We start from the raw sequence: 16,221 nt of genomic DNA on the forward strand, positions 1-16,221 counted from the left end.
TAATAATAATGAAATTTTAAATTCATAAATAAATTGTTTTAAGTTATATATACTTTATATTTGAATATAAATTTTATCGATTAACACAAATCATCATCTGTCACAAATATTAGAGCTAACATTAAGTTACTATAGAAAAATATACCTAAAGGATCTTCACGATTTCCTTGGTCGGGAACAGTGAATACTCCAACTACTTTATGTCCATCTTGTTTTAAAAGTTTATAAACACCACTAGCAAAGGTACTCTGTCCAATTATGGCAATTTTCATGTCATAAAAGAATACCTATAATCAATTATATATATATTTAATACATCGAAAGGTTAAAAATAAATACTGATAATACTGGCTTATATTTATATGCTTTTATTATCTTAAAAATAATCTCCTGTAAGTACAATATTTTATCAGTAAAGTCACTGACCTAAATATTTTTTGTTGTACATTTATTTTGTTTTCTAGATAATAAACCATGTTTATAATTAATTATTTTCACTGGAATTAATAAGAGTAAGAAATTATACTTTAATATACATTTTATTCATAGCAATATATTTTTAATTGTTTAAAATATAATGGATACTGGTATAAACACTTTATCTCCCTTTATATAATCAAGAACAAACAATTCTCAAGGGAGCACAAACAAAATCAAGTATGGCTAAACACTTCCGCCCTTAGAAAAGCATACAAACATAAATTAAAAATGCAATAATAAATTTTTAAATATATATTACATGTGGATAATTGAAAAAGCAAGTAATAAATAGTTGTAATTTGAACAATTCTTAAATAATTTTTCTTTTTTTTTAGTCACATTATCAATAGTTTTTTCTAATTAATTTATATTTGTTAAATAATAACTTAATTTTAGGGATAATATCTTAGAGGCAACAAACAATGTAAACTTTTTTTGAGGAATAATATTCTATATACAGGTATATTGTTTAAGATAAATATAACCTGTATATGCCAATTACAATTTAACACGTGGTGTTTTGTTTAACCACGTGTTTTACATTAATTTTTAAAATTAATTATCCTCATTTTATCGAATTATTAACATAATAAACATTTAACTATTGTAAAAATGCTATAAAACATCCCCAATTTTAAAACAAATTAATTCGTCGCACTCCAACAACACCTCGTTGAATAAGTGGCAATGACCTATTTTTGGGTCGGTATCCGTAACTACTTAATTGAATTACGAGCAGGAGTGGGCCCTTGACCATTTAGCGGGCCCGTTTTGTCCCCCTTTTTTTGAATAAATGAAATACGTAGAATGTTTGTTTATTAATAAAAAATAATTTTAAAATATTTTATTTTTTTTAAACGAAAATAACACAGACAGGAACTACTTAAGTTTTCTCAGATCCCGGAGAAAAAGTCTCCAGCTTCCTCCTCTCGATTACGAGTGTTTTCGGAACATAAAGTATTAAAAATATATATATTTTTTCTAAATGCCTTTCCAGTTTAATTAAAATTTAACATTTTGTAATTTTATAACAGAATAAGCTCGTTAATAAGTTAAAGCGAATTTAATTAACAAATTAAGCTGACATTCTTTTCCATCCTCCATACTGCACACGGGCAAAGTTTAATAAGAAAGATGGAGTTTCGCGAAGCGATTTTCTTAAGTAATTTGTGCGGAATGCGTTTAATTTTAAATTTCGTAAATAAAACCCAATAAAGTTATTTGCATACATATCTTTAAAAATTAAATTAATTAGGCTAAAGAATGAAATACCTCCTACAAATAAAGGAAGAAGACTTTATAGCGGTGTGTTCCGACAATTGGAACAAAACTATTGACTTTTATAAGTAACAATTATCTGTAAATTCTATTTATCAATACAACACGGCACTAACATTTCATAATATTCATAAATCGTGATAATCACGTGTGATTCTAATAGGTTTTGTTGAGTTTAACACGTGCGTGATGATATTGTGTGTTTTAAAACGTTAATTCATTGTAAATTTTTGCTTAATGATAGAATATAACAACGATAATTAGTCACGGATTGGAGTAAAATATATTTACCTTAGAGGTGTGAAATGTTCTTATGAAATTTTTAAAAGGCAACATATGTTCTGAAGTTTCTATATTCTTGTAATCAGGTCGTAGAGGTCTTTGGCAGTCTGAAGCAAACAGTCCTTAGGGAAAAAACTGGATCGAGAAGGAAAACTTGTCACACCGGTGAAATTTTACTGTTGAACACATAACGGTACAATTTCCACGTTGCAATTTGCTATACGAAGATTATTTCTTGTTTGAAGTAATGGTTAGACAAATAAGAATCCCATAATTTATTTTGCCTACTGTACTTCGAATTAAAATGTGTACTAAATCGTCACCACAAAAAAAAAATAAAAAAGATTATATAACCTAACGTAATAAGACATCGTCCTTCTACGAGGATGTCTTATTTATTTATTAAATCGGGTAAAAAGTGGTATATTTATAACGATTTATACTGTATAACATTTTAAATTAATCATCCAATTTTCCCCGCAGCATTTCTCAATATTCTACCCTGTTTAAACTTATCAGTTCACTAAACTTTGTTCTAAGAATGGCGGAAAGTGTTTAAATAGTTGTTAATCACAACGTTTATCATTTAATATCTTTGAATTATCTTTTATAAAAATAAATATATACAAGTTTTACTATTCTGAAATTCAAATACATCGATCTTATATATTAGAGTCTGATCTAACTTCCAGTGCGTGTGCCTATGTTATAATGCGAATTCATAAAGTTCTATAAGACTGAAAAATCTGCAATATAATTACATATCAGTAATAGTCTTGTGTGTATAAAGGCTTTTCGGTGTTATGGAACTTGTTTATAATTTCAAAAGGCAGATTCTCTCGGTATATCAAATCCCATATGAAATGTAACTCGTACAAACCCTTCAGAAACACACATAGTTTGTCTTGGAGACCATTTGGGCGCCCCTCTACGAGTGGCGCCCGGTGCATCATACACCCCTTGCACCCCCTCGCTACTCCACTGTAAATTCATCACATAAACCATAGGCCATATTAAAACAAAAATTAATTCGTTCAAAATCCCAGTTTTTTCACGAATTTATATTTTTAAAGCCCGCCGGTGGCCGAATGGATAAAATCACCGGACACTGGTAGTTGGTCCTGGTCAACGAGCTGCTCGAGCGGAATTTTCTAGGTTTTCTTCACGTGTCTAACCTAATAAGGGTCAGTTTTCCATAGAATATTTAATTAGGATATTAATTAATTACGTTAATCGAGGAATATCTGTGTACATATAGGCCTATATAGGTATTTTCCCGCATAATGTACAGTATATGTACGACGCTCTTTTTTATAGCTTGTGTCTCCCGTTTTTATACTCTACGGGCGCCGCTGGTTGTCTTATCTCATCAATCCAATCCAATCTTTACACTTTATATTGTTATTTATTGATTACAACTATATTGCAGCAAGAGAACTGAAAAAAATCACATTTGTATAGAAGTTTAATGATCTTAAAATGACAAAAAAAAAGTAAAATTCAAAACATTTTAAAAATAATGTACAGTATACATGTGTATAGAGTTATATATTTTAAAACATTGTTTTATGATAATTTTTTTTTTAAATTTTAATATAAACTTACTTATTAGGCTGTCGTGGTAAATTTTGATCCCATAATGGTTAGTCGGGTGGCCGAGGCAGTTAAAATGTCAACCCACCGCTCTGGGGACCCGGGATCGAATTCGGGCGAGAGAAAAACACTAGAACTTTTTGATGGGTAGTCCTTCCCTCGTCATCCGATCGATGGTTCTGCCGGGCCCCATAATGGGGCCCGGCAGAAACCATCGATATGGATAGGATTACCGTACGATATCCAAAAAGAATGTGTCTTTCAACTTTTAAGACAAATGTCCTCACTCTATTCGACCTCCTCTTCAGAACAATTTATCCTCCATAAATTTTTCACTTAGCCTAATTAAGAGTTTTTACTCCCGATATATATAAATGTGGATGCAAAGTCTATATTATAATCTGTTATTTTATATATAAATAAATATGTTATTTATAATATTCTATTTTTATCTTTAAACATTGCACAAATTATTTGTATTTATTGTTATAAAGATTTGAATCATTGTTATTTAATACCAAATCATCATACATACTGTAAGCATAATGACAATTTGTTAATATTTAGAAAATATTTATATATTTTAGCTACGTTCGATGTTTATAATTTACACAATTCTATTGTAATCTAGTTATGTTTTGTGACGATTTCAGCTAAATATTTTATATATACGTAAGTAGGTGTTCAATTTAAATAAATGAAACTATGTACGAATTGACTGCGATTTTTATGTAATAAGCCGTTTATATTCTCGCTTTGTTGACGTGTTATTGATTTACAAAATTTATACGGCGAGCGATAGCGACGGTAACTACGAAAACAATTCCAAAAGCATCCGCACCGCTAAGGAAAATTCCGATATGCCGAATATTTTCCTCTGTTTTCGGTATCCAGTAAAGTGTAGTACATACCTGACGTCATAAGTGCTCAAAAGTGTACCTGTACATCTAATTTGCTGATGTATTAGTGTCTTCAATTGGCACATTTGTATAGTCGCAAACGCTATAGTTTTCGACGGAATGAACTATATGACACCAGCGTATTTTTTGCCCGAAATTAATCAACAAGGTCTACAGCATAGGCTATGTGGTTTCAACAAGACGGTGCCATATCACACGCAGCTCTTGCTAAGATGCAAATTATGCGCAATACATTTTCCGGATGCCTAATGTCAAAATTTGGTGGTATCGATTGACCTCTGTTCGCCTGGTTTGATTACTTCTGATTTTTTTCTTCGGAGTATTTAAAGGAAAAGATTTACCGTAAAAAGCCAGCAATAGTTCAACATCAAAGCTAATTCTGTCAAAATGCTTTTTCCAAATTTTATGTAACTTTCTCGCTATTGTTCTTACAACTCCAATCGCATCTCGTATCTCGCCCTTTTTAAAACCCATATTGTTCTTCTAATGCGCTAGCTTTCTGGCTGGTAGTCGTAGCAATATCTCGGCAGCATGGGATATCAAACTAGTTTTTCTGTATCTTTATTTTTACACTCTTTATGTTAATTTTATCTGGACAGAGAACGGGTGGATAGACGAAGTAACTCAATTTTCACCCCATCCGAATTTCCCATCAAATTAAAACTTTTCATGCAAATGTATTTCCGATGACAATACATTTTTTAAGAGGGCGTTTGTAAAAATCTGATAACAGAAGGTCATCGCGTAGGGCAAACGTCGTCCCTTGTTTGTTATAAAACCTTTTATCTCAGTTTTCTACCCACTTTTTAATTAAATGCTAAAACAAGAATTTCCATAATTCAGGTGTTACATGTATAAAACTAGAGTAGAAATAAAAAATATTGAAAAAAGCGTTTCTTTAACACTTTTTATTCACATAAATGCACTAAAAAATAAATTTTCTTCAGCTTTCACAGTGCTCTTGTATTATGCGACCAAAAATAAGGCGCGAGGCGCTCGTGGAAAACCCATAAAAATCGAAAGTGTAACTAAGAATACTTCTAAACATGAAAGCTTCGTGCTTTTCGGTGCATTTGTGTAAATAAAAAGCGTTTCTTTAAAATATTTTATCTATAATTGAAATCATTACCGTTTTTAACTGGTCTTTTGGCCAAACTTTTATTATAAAGTTGCATAAGTCAGCGTCGTTCCTAGTTCTTTTAATATTTCTGCTGGTATACCATCAGTACCTACTGCTTTGCAGATTTCATCTCTTCAATGGCTTTGGTTACTTTTTCTTCTATTATTTAAACAACTGATTAGTCTTTCTCGATTTCCTCTTCTATTTCAAGTACGTACTTACTAGTATTTATATCGGTTTCTTAATCATAGTGGTCTTGTAGATAATTCTTAAAATTAAAGAACATTTACTTTACTACTAAAAATATTACAAGTTTTGAAGAAACAAATCGTTATGAATTCACAATTTGAAAATCAATAGTTCGAACTTGAGAAACCGTTCGTCGGTAAACCTGCCATTGTTTACAGTATTATAAAACAATCCCGATTTAAAAATTAGATTCAAATTAAGCGAATGTTTACGTTTCAATTAGCTCTTTATAATCATAAAGGTCGGGAGAATTGCAATGTGTTTTCTGGAAGGAACAAAATTTGAAAGTGTAAATCAATTAAAAAATTTAATACATTTTTGAACAATGCGAAAACAATTTGGTGTTTTGTATTTACAGTACAGTATCCTCATTGTGTATCAAATTAACACGTTGTAGCAGTTATAAATGAAGTATTTTATTCTAACAGGATGAAAGCATTTTTTCAAAGCTGCTTTTTAACTTAATATTCCAGAATGATAATCATATTAGAACATTTCTAAAATAATTTGACTTTCCATTCTGAATTTTCTTTTGAAATCTTTGGAAAAACACAGCTAACCTGAATATGGAAGTGTGTTGAATATCATTAATCTGTATTTTTTTTTCTCGCTGTTAATGTATATATTAACACAATAAATTAGTATGAATAACATTAAAAAATAATGAGTAAACAGATTTTCTAAACACACTGAATGGCATAGTGTATGCCATATTACTGTGTAAAGATAGTCATTAGTAACTTGCTATATTGGCAAGTAATTTTTGATAGTTTTCAGTGGTTATTAAAAAGATAGCTTTAGTATAATCCATCATTGGGACTGATAAATTTTATGACAAATATGGTGCACTGCACTTTTGTAATCTGTATAAAAATACCTGATTGCAAACAATAGGAAGAATGATTTCACACTTCTTTAATAAAGTATTTGTGAACAAATTCTTCAAAATAATTTTAGTATCACCGCCACCATTTATAAAATCAATTTAAAATATTTCCACGAAATTTGAATTGAGGATATTTACTAGATTAAATGATCGTTTAATAACGACAAAATTAATTTATATTATTGGGAAATAAAATCCATTTTACTAATTATTCTGTTTAAATTGAATTCATCAATTAGTAACAGCAGCAGGTACAAGAAAAGGGGCATTTTTGTAGTCTATACAATATTTTCATTTAATCAACTTTAAAAAAAAAAGCAAGCTTATATCTTTAAACCAAAGATATCGTTTAACAAAATTTTGTGTTTATATTACTTTCATTTTTGATCTCTAAAAACAAAATTTTATATTCTATCGAAACATTTGAAGTCAATATATTTTTTATAACACTAATGATGTGTAATTTTTGAGAATTGTCAATACACTATTACAATATTTAAATGGAATATTGAGCTGGATTGATTAATGACAAATTTACTTTAAAAAACAGGCATTAACAATTATGCATGAATAATATTTTGATTTCTTAAAAAAATATTTTGTACAAACTGTTATTGCTAAAACAACAATTTATACAAAATATTTATGTACCTTTTGCTTTTTACTAAAATAAAATATGAATTAAAAACGTTTCCAAATTTGGGAAAAAAAACCAACATTACAATACAAACATTTATCATTTATTTAAAAAAGAATATATAATCTTAACTGTCATAGTTGTTTAAATGAAAATTAATACATTGTATCCTGACTACATGATGTGCATTTAAAATAAAAGTGATTACAAAGATGTTTTTAGCACAAAATCAACTAACGACTGCAGAATACATGTCCTACGGCAGCTTACAGAAGTGAACGGCCGAAAGGTAACAATACAAACAACTTTTTATCAATTTATTAGCAGAATCACTACTGTTATATAATTTTGGGTATTTGGTTAAAACATGAAAATTTGGGTTACACAAATTTCAATTCTACAAGGTAGAGAAAGTAGAAAATGTTTAAAGCCTCTGTGATGGGATTATTTGTCTGACACCTTCTACAAGATACAAAGAGGAAGGCAATTTACAGGCACAAGTAAGGAATGATTATCAAAATGCTGCTGTTTCAAACATCAGACTGTAGTAGGAATCAAAGAAATAAACATCTTAATCGTGGCAGCAATCCGTTGCCTCGGTAAGGCGATTGAGTAATGTCCCCGCAGATATTTTTGTATGCAAATACAGTATATATAGTAATGTTTAATATAAAGCCGACGAGCTTTAAATGATTAGCAAAATTTAACTATATAGGCAAAAATGCCATCTGAATAGTATGATAAAGTCAACTATCATTTATTAAAATGGGGAAACAAATAGTCTGTTTGATGATTATTTTAATTGTCAGAAAGTTACAATTGATAAAAAGGAAACAAAGCCAATGTATGTCTTTAGCCAATCTCCAACATTCCGCTCGTATTTATTTATTTTGATGAAATTTGAACGAGCAACTAACAGCAGAAGACAATTGAAAGTGATGTGGAACATTTCTCAGAATTTGATGTTCCTACCACAATTGGACATGCTTGTATTACTGGAAGTACTTCAGAAAAGAACACATTTTGTCTTTTTCTTTCTCTTTACCTAAAAATAATAAAATAAATATATTAGAAATTTGTTTTAAAAAAATCACTAATTAATAAAAATAAAAACTGCATGATAAACATTGATTTTATTATTTCCTCTTCATTTATTCAAAATAATATATTAAATGTTCCTTTATCTTAAACATTTAAAGAAAAAATTAAAAATTTTATAATATTTATTTGTTTCATAAGTTATCTCAACTTCTTGAAGAGATTACTGGAAGTAAACACTTATGCCAATTTTGGGTTCTTTCAAAAGCATGAAGTATACCAAGATTGAGCATCAATTGTGTATAGTTTATATATAACTAAAAAGTTCTAAAATATGTGAAACAAAGAAATTTTGTATTACCTAAAACACCAAGAACACTTTCTAGTGTAATTTATTAATCTCCATTTATTTGAAAGGCACTCTAAACAAATTTTAACTTTTTCTTTATATATTTTATAGTTAATTTGCAGATTGAGTGATAATAATTGAGCAGAAGTGATTGAACGTAGTGCATGATAATTTTTAGTTACCTCTACATCATGTTTACTAGTGATCAAATTTATTTACACGAAGAGTAAATAAATGTGTGATCAGAAGCTGATTTTTTCACAAAGAAAGATAAATTTATGAAGCCAGCACTGAAATTTTTACTAGTACTTAATATGGAATTAAAGTAGCAATATTTATGCAATGTTAATGTTTTGTGTAATAATCATCACCTACGTTTTAAAGGGTAAAAAAACATGGAGCCAATACATAAGTAAATTTGGTAATTTTATACTATTAAGATTTTTCTCACTATTTTGAATATTTTTTTTTGTTAAACAGTTTCATGTAAGAAATATATACACACATACACACATGAAAATTGAACAACAACAAATTCAAAAACTAACAGCAAACAAAGCAAGTACAATACTTTGAATTATAACTGTTACCTTTTATAATTTACTATTCTCCTCATTATTTTGTTGGTTTTATTTTTTTATATGAAAGTAAAAAGTTGTTTGTGCAATGTAAAATAACAAACTTCATAAAAAAGTTAACATTTCTTATTGTATGAATTTCACAATTTGAAAAAAATTGTGAGAAATAACTTCTTTCATTTTTTCCTTTGACCACCAATCTAAATAGTACAATGAGGAATTATTTTCTTTGTTGTATTTTTTTTTGTAATTTCAAGATTCAAAAAGACTACCTAATTAATCCAAAATATTCACATTATTATTATAAGTCACAAAATAAAAATTAAAAGAAATCAAGATATTGCAATACACAATTTATAAGGGATTTTTACATTTTTTGGCTCCTGAAGTGTCAAACACCAACAAGAAAGAAAAAAAAGTTCAAAATTTGACCAATCACCATATTTTTCTTATATTCTGTGACAGTCAGTAAAGTAAAATTTATATTACAAGATTAATAGCTTCAATTTCAAATGCACATTTGTACTAAAAAGGTAAAAAATTTGAATTTCTTGTTTTTACAAGAAATAAATTGTTTATATTTTAAATAAAATATATTTGTAAATTATAATATATACCTACAGAAAATAAGTTACATATAAATAAAATAAAATATAAAATCACATTTCAAAGTTCAAAGTATGTTTTACTTGTGAATACTAGTTATGAATCATGGGGTTTTTTCCCCTATGATTCATCATCAACTTAAAAGAAAAAGACTGATTTAAATGTTTAAATAATGGCTTCTAATTGAATTCGTAATATTTGACATAAAATAGGATAAAACAAAATTAAAGTACAGTAGGTTATTGCTTTACAAGAAATTGATATACACAGATTCATGTTTTTGAAGATGACAACTGATTAGATTGATTCTTGGATGCATAGGTAATTCTAACTATTTTTTATTATGAAATTTATTATGGAAAAAAATAATGGTATAAAAATTAGGAACAATTTTCTACAGCTTAACTTTGCTTCATTTAGATAAATTTTTCCAAAAATAGAAGATTCTAATACAGACACGAAAGTCAGGAAAACAATTTTACACAAGTCCTATACTGTGCACAAGTAAAAAACTTTTGACATTACATAATAAGACAAGCCATAATGGGAAAGTGGCATCTATTGTTTTAGTTTGGCTGCTTATGCATAAAATAACCACACTTAACTGACTACTAAGTTATCAAAGACATGCATCTAGTGATGGAAAAAAGGTAAAAAAAAAATCAGAAAATTGATACCTTTGGATGATAAAGTGCAGCTTATAAATAAACTGTGCTGTATTGAGATGATCTCTCATACAAAATTAAGTCACATGTCAACAAAGCACTATACAATACATAAAAACAAACCGAGATCAGAGACAGAGCAACCTGGTAAAACTTGTGTGAAAAAGTTGTGTCTAAAATGGAAAGTGCATTGTTTATTTGGATTGAGGAAGACTTGTTCCAAGTGCCCAACCTCTAAGGACAAAACTTCAAGTATACTGAATGTAACAATCTAATTTACTTGAAGTGCCACAGAAGAATCATATCAATACACAACATTCCTAGTGTTATTAAATCTAAGACAAGTCAGCAAACCATTCTTCTTGAACTTCAGATATAAAGAACACAAAGAACTACTGAATACTAGTCACTGATGAATATACTGATTTGCATGTTTTTTTTTTCAAATACCGTACTCAATACAATATAATAAAATTTTAGTCTGTATGCTCAATGTAGAATAAAATGTTATTAATTAAAGGAAAACAAAATATTTTAAACATTAACATTTATCTGTTAATTGTAAAAAGTGGTGCAAGGGTCTAAGCGATTGGGCTACTTGGGATACAGCACAAATTTATGTATACTTTAGTTTCATATGTACCGGTACCTTCTAATATGAAAACCTTCCATAAAACAAGACCATACTATGCTACAAAATAAAATTATAACATTGAAAGATCATCAAAATACAAATGCCAAAGTGAGCAGAATTTTTGAAGTTGGATCTATCATCTTGAAAGTTATATATATAATAAATTTAAGAATCTATAAAGAATTTAAGAAATTTATAGATTTATAGAAATTTAAGAAATATATATAATAAATTAAGAGAATTTTTCAGTAAAGCAGGAATAAGACAACAGATAAGACATTTTGTTTAATAAATTTGCTAACTACCTGTAGAGCTGCCCTAGTTGCTGTTTCAAATACTTCTCTTACACCTTCCTTAGTTTTAGCCGAACATTCCAAATAACCATAAGCATTTATCTTTTCAGCCATTGTTCTACCTTCTTCAGGAGTTACAGGTTTTTGTTTCATTTTACCTAGTTCCTTGATGGTTTGTGGATCATTCCTCAAGTCCTATAAAAAGATGTTTTTGAAATTAGTTTATTGATAATTACACACAAAATTTTCTCGTTTTTTAATAATTATTACAACTAAAATCAAGAAATGCTCCAACACTTACAAATTCATGAAAAACCTACTTTATTGAACTATTAACAAATCTTGTTTTTCATGAATTATTATGATTACCTTAAGAAAAAGTAACTATAAATTTAAATTTTACTTTCTAATAGAAATCATAAAATTTGAAATATAAAAAAAAATCTTAAAATCACAATCTAAATATATATGAATACAACTAATTTGTGCTCTACTTTATGGAAATTTTTTAAAAATTAATTACAATAACCCAACATTATCAATTACATGAATTACTAAATACTAAAAATTAAAATTATTGAAGAGTTTTTAGTAGATTCTATTTTACTTACTTTTTTATTGCCAACTAAAATAATTGGAACATTTGGACAGAAATGCCTAACTTCTGGAGTCCATTTTTCAGGAATATTTTCCAAACTGTCAGGGCTATCAATACTGAAGCACATCAATATAACATCTGTATCGGGATAAGATAAAGGACGTAATCGATCATAATCTTCTTGGCCAGCAGTATCCCAAAGAGCTAATTCCACCTATAGAAAAATTTCAATCATCAATATATAAAATCAAATTAGGATAAGATTTACTTTATAAAATTCACCATTTATTCCTCATCTGATTAGTTTCTTAGTACTATAATTTTATTACTATTTGTCCTGATGAAGAAGGCACTAGAAAGGAATGCAATGAGTGATTTTTGCCAAGTAATAAAAAGAAACATTTTAAAACATATATGTTCAAATTTCAAGAAAAATATAGAAGTACTACTAAGCTTAAAGCTAGCTACTTTTGAATTTTAATAGTAATTAGATACACCTACAGCATACATCTGAAAGAAAATTTTTTGTGGTAAAGATACATTGTCTGGCCAAAAGTACTATGACATTGCTAAAAAGACTGTGTCGTAGCAATGCTCCCAACAGCATTACAGACTGTATAGCTAAAATAAAGCTGTAAATATTGATAAGCAGAGAGAATAATAGATCTTTGTAAGAAGATAAATGACTATGTGAAAACATTACAGGCAAATCTGTGGGAGATTTTATTTTTAGATTTACTCTAGTAAAGTGTACAAAATATAATAATGAAGTGAATTCTATATATTAATAACTAGCAGACCCAGCCACGCGTTGCTGTGGCTCAAAATGTATCTATTATAAATGTATAACGCCTCCCCCGTGGGGGAAATTTCAAAAAATCCCTTCTTAGTGTACATTCTCTTGATGTACCCTATTAAAACGCAATCAAACACGCATCTAAAATAGTATAATAAAAGTCAAGTTTTTCACAGTAAGCCTTAATCCTGTCCCTCTCCCCCGCAAGGGATTATCGAAAAATCCCTTTTTAGTGTATATTCTGTTGACGTAACCTATTAAAACACAATTAAAAACGCAAAAAACCGCATGTAAAATAGTATAATAGAAGCAGAGTTCTTCACAGTAAGCCTTAATCCTGTCCCTTTCCCCGCTGGGGAATATCGAAAAATCCCTTTTTAGTGTATCTTCTGTTGACGTAACCTATTAAAACACAATTAAAAACGCAAAAAACCGCATGCAAAATAGTATAATAGAAGACGAGTTCTTCACGGTAAGCCTTAATGCCGTCCATCTCTCCCCAGTAGGGGGAATTTAGACGTGTATATTATATACAAACACTTGCGTATTCGAATGCAACGTTGTGTCAAAATTCAAAAGGAATCAGTAGGAACAAACAAACGTTGTATTTTATTTATATAGATAGAAAATGATCTGTTTTAGTCCATTCTATCTAACAGAAAAGCATAATGCCTCACAGAAAAGCCAACTTAGGTTGTCAGAAGTTAGCGCCATCTGTTGGACATGAAAGCCTTAATCCATATATAAATATATTTTTGAAAGGGGGAAATGGTGGTTTTCACATGTGCCACAAACCTTCGCGGGAGTGTATTAAACAACTTCCCAAAGTTTCATGGCAATCGGATAAATAGTGTGGTAATGCATGAAGGACAGACACACACACAGACAGACATACATTTGTTTTTATATATATAGATAAAAGTGGCAATGTCATGATGCTTTTACAATACAATATCAGTCTAGCAGACTGCAAGCCACCAAAGATCAGGATTGCCAAGCTTTAAGAAATTATCCAATAAAACTGAAAAATATCCCTGTATATATTAACTGTACGGTTCCAAAAATCTTTGGAAAATTCTGTTAGTTCAAGGGCAGTGTGCAGAAAATTGGGAAGTAAATCACTGATCTCCAGCTTTAACACACTGCTAACTATGATTTAGCTTCTATTTAGCAGTCATTTTTACTGGATGTCATCTGAAAAAGTTGTCTTGTAAAACACATTCTTACATTTAATGCCAGAAACAATCATATCAATAATAAATTAGATGTAAATAATTAGTAGTTGGAACCTGAAATAAAACTGTTACAGCAGCTTACTTTTCAGAGAAGAATATTTTTTCACAGATAGATAATAATAATAATAATTGAAACAGTACAATTAAAACTCAAATGTGTTGATTGGTGATATTTCATTAAAACACTTCTAAAAAATTGGCTTTTCTTAACACTGGCTAATAATAGTGTATTTCATGGTGTTTTTTAAAAAATCTTTTTAAAATCAGGCATATGTTTTTCTAGTTAGTATAGCCCATAATGAAATTCACCAACTAATGAAATTCTCTTTGCCATGTTTGTCACTATCTCCAAACATCCAATTTCTCCCCAAATTGCATTTTGTGTAGTTATTTCCAGAATATATAATGCAATTTTTCAGCCATCTGATGTTTTTTTAGTGCTGATTAATAAGGCATTTTATATGATTAATCTATGCCAGATACTCTATTATATTCACTAATTGTATTTGGTTTAATGGGAACTGATTAAATTATCTTTTAATTAGTCTTTAAGGAGGTTGGAAGAATGTCAGAACTGCTAATACCGTGTTGATGGTAGAATATCGAATATGATTGATTTATTTACTGAGAATAATTCTGTCAATTTCATAATTATAAGAGAGAGTTCTCATAACTGACAAAATTTTTTTGGCAAAAATAAATTTGCTACAAGTTTAGACGAATAATAAATAGAGGTTGTGGCAGACGTTTTCATTGCAAAACCATGTACATTGGATGTTCAGCGCCGCCTTCCTGTAAGCCTAAAAGTTTGACAATGGCATTTGAAACGTCAGTGGAATCATGCCTGACGTTTCAAATGCCATTGTCAAACTTCTAGGCTTACAGGAAGGCGGCGCTGAACATCCAATGTACATGGTTTCGCAATGAAAACGTCGGCCACAACCTCTCTAATGTTACAAAAGCATGTGAATTGCATACAATATTATGCTTAATTGAAAATTGCATTAAAAAAACTCACTCAATAACACAATGGAAGTCAGTGCATTAATAAAATATTTACTTAAAAAATGATTTTTAATAAAAATGAAATAGGACATTTATATTCAATTATTTGAATTTGATCACATTTGAAAAATTTAATAAGATTTTAGGAGACAACTTACAACAAGTATTTGGTGATCACAGAAAAGCAAGATATATTCAATAATACATCATGCTTTACTCCATCTTTTTGAAACAAAACTATTCTTAAATACTTATCATAACTGGATTCAAATTATTTAAAAATAATATAAATTAAAACCAAAATAGATTTGTATACTTATTTGCATGAATACCATTTAATCTATAGAATAACAAATTATACATAGAATAAATCTATCACAAATTCAAAGAATAAGCCACACACTGTGTAAACTACTTTGACTTAGCATGTAGCTATCAACCAGTTAAAAGCTTAAGCTTAGTTCACCTCAAGCACGATTTGCTGGCGAAAGTGAAAAACAAAGCAAATAACTTGTCAAACATGACTCGTTTGACAGGTTATTCGCTCTTGTTTTTGCTTTTGCCAACAAATTGTGCTCGGTGTGAACTGTAAATAAGATGAAGGAAAAAGGAATGAATAAACAAAAATACAAAATGAATTAGTGTCCCAATGAAAACCTTATATTAATAGATTTAGTAAATAGATTCAAATACTGTAAATAGAATGTATTTTACAATGAGAAAATTGATTGTGTTATATAAAAATAAATCTTTAATTCTGACTGTTAATTTTTAAATGTAGAACAGTTACTTTGTAAATGGAAACAAATTCTTGAAATTTGCAATCAATATACCATATTTTACAAATATAGAAAATGTATGGACATATGACAGACTGAATCCAAATCAGATCATGCACAAGATTTATCAGGTTGTAATGGTGAAATTTTGACATTCAATTCTTTTCCAGAAATGAATGGGAAAAAAAAGTTTTAAAAGA

The 16,221-nt window shown here is 29.0% G+C and overlaps 2 protein-coding genes across 3 annotated transcripts in view; both read right to left on the reverse strand.

Moving 5' to 3' along the window:
- LOC136979986 (mitochondrial 10-formyltetrahydrofolate dehydrogenase) overlaps positions 1-2,176 on the reverse strand; it is a 28,563-nt gene extending 26,387 nt beyond the window's left edge. Inside the window, exons 1-2 of the mRNA XM_067276010.1 lie at positions 2,050-2,176; positions 146-287 (exon numbers count right to left, since the gene is read on the reverse strand). Coding sequence (XP_067132111.1) covers positions 146-287; positions 2,050-2,094 — 187 coding nt within the window. The 5' untranslated portion in view covers positions 2,095-2,176. The remainder of the gene's footprint in view (positions 1-145; positions 288-2,049) is intronic.
- A 6,050-nt stretch (positions 2,177-8,226) lies between these two features.
- LOC136980668 (ras-like GTP-binding protein Rho1) overlaps positions 8,227-16,221 on the reverse strand; it is a 43,655-nt gene continuing 35,660 nt past the window's right edge. For both annotated transcript variants that reach the window (XM_067276827.1, XM_067276836.1), the window contains exons 3-5: positions 12,220-12,420; positions 11,621-11,803; positions 8,227-8,490 (exon numbers count right to left, since the gene is read on the reverse strand). In XM_067276827.1, the coding sequence (XP_067132928.1) occupies positions 8,452-8,490; positions 11,621-11,803; positions 12,220-12,420 (423 nt within the window). In that variant the 3' untranslated portion in view covers positions 8,227-8,451. The remainder of the gene's footprint in view (positions 8,491-11,620; positions 11,804-12,219; positions 12,421-16,221) is intronic.

This window comes from Centruroides vittatus, unplaced genomic scaffold, assembly GCF_030686945.1.
Source record: "Centruroides vittatus isolate TY-2023 unplaced genomic scaffold, ASM3068694v2 contig_1159, whole genome shotgun sequence".
In the NCBI taxonomy this organism is placed as follows: domain Eukaryota; kingdom Metazoa; phylum Arthropoda; class Arachnida; order Scorpiones; family Buthidae; genus Centruroides; species Centruroides vittatus.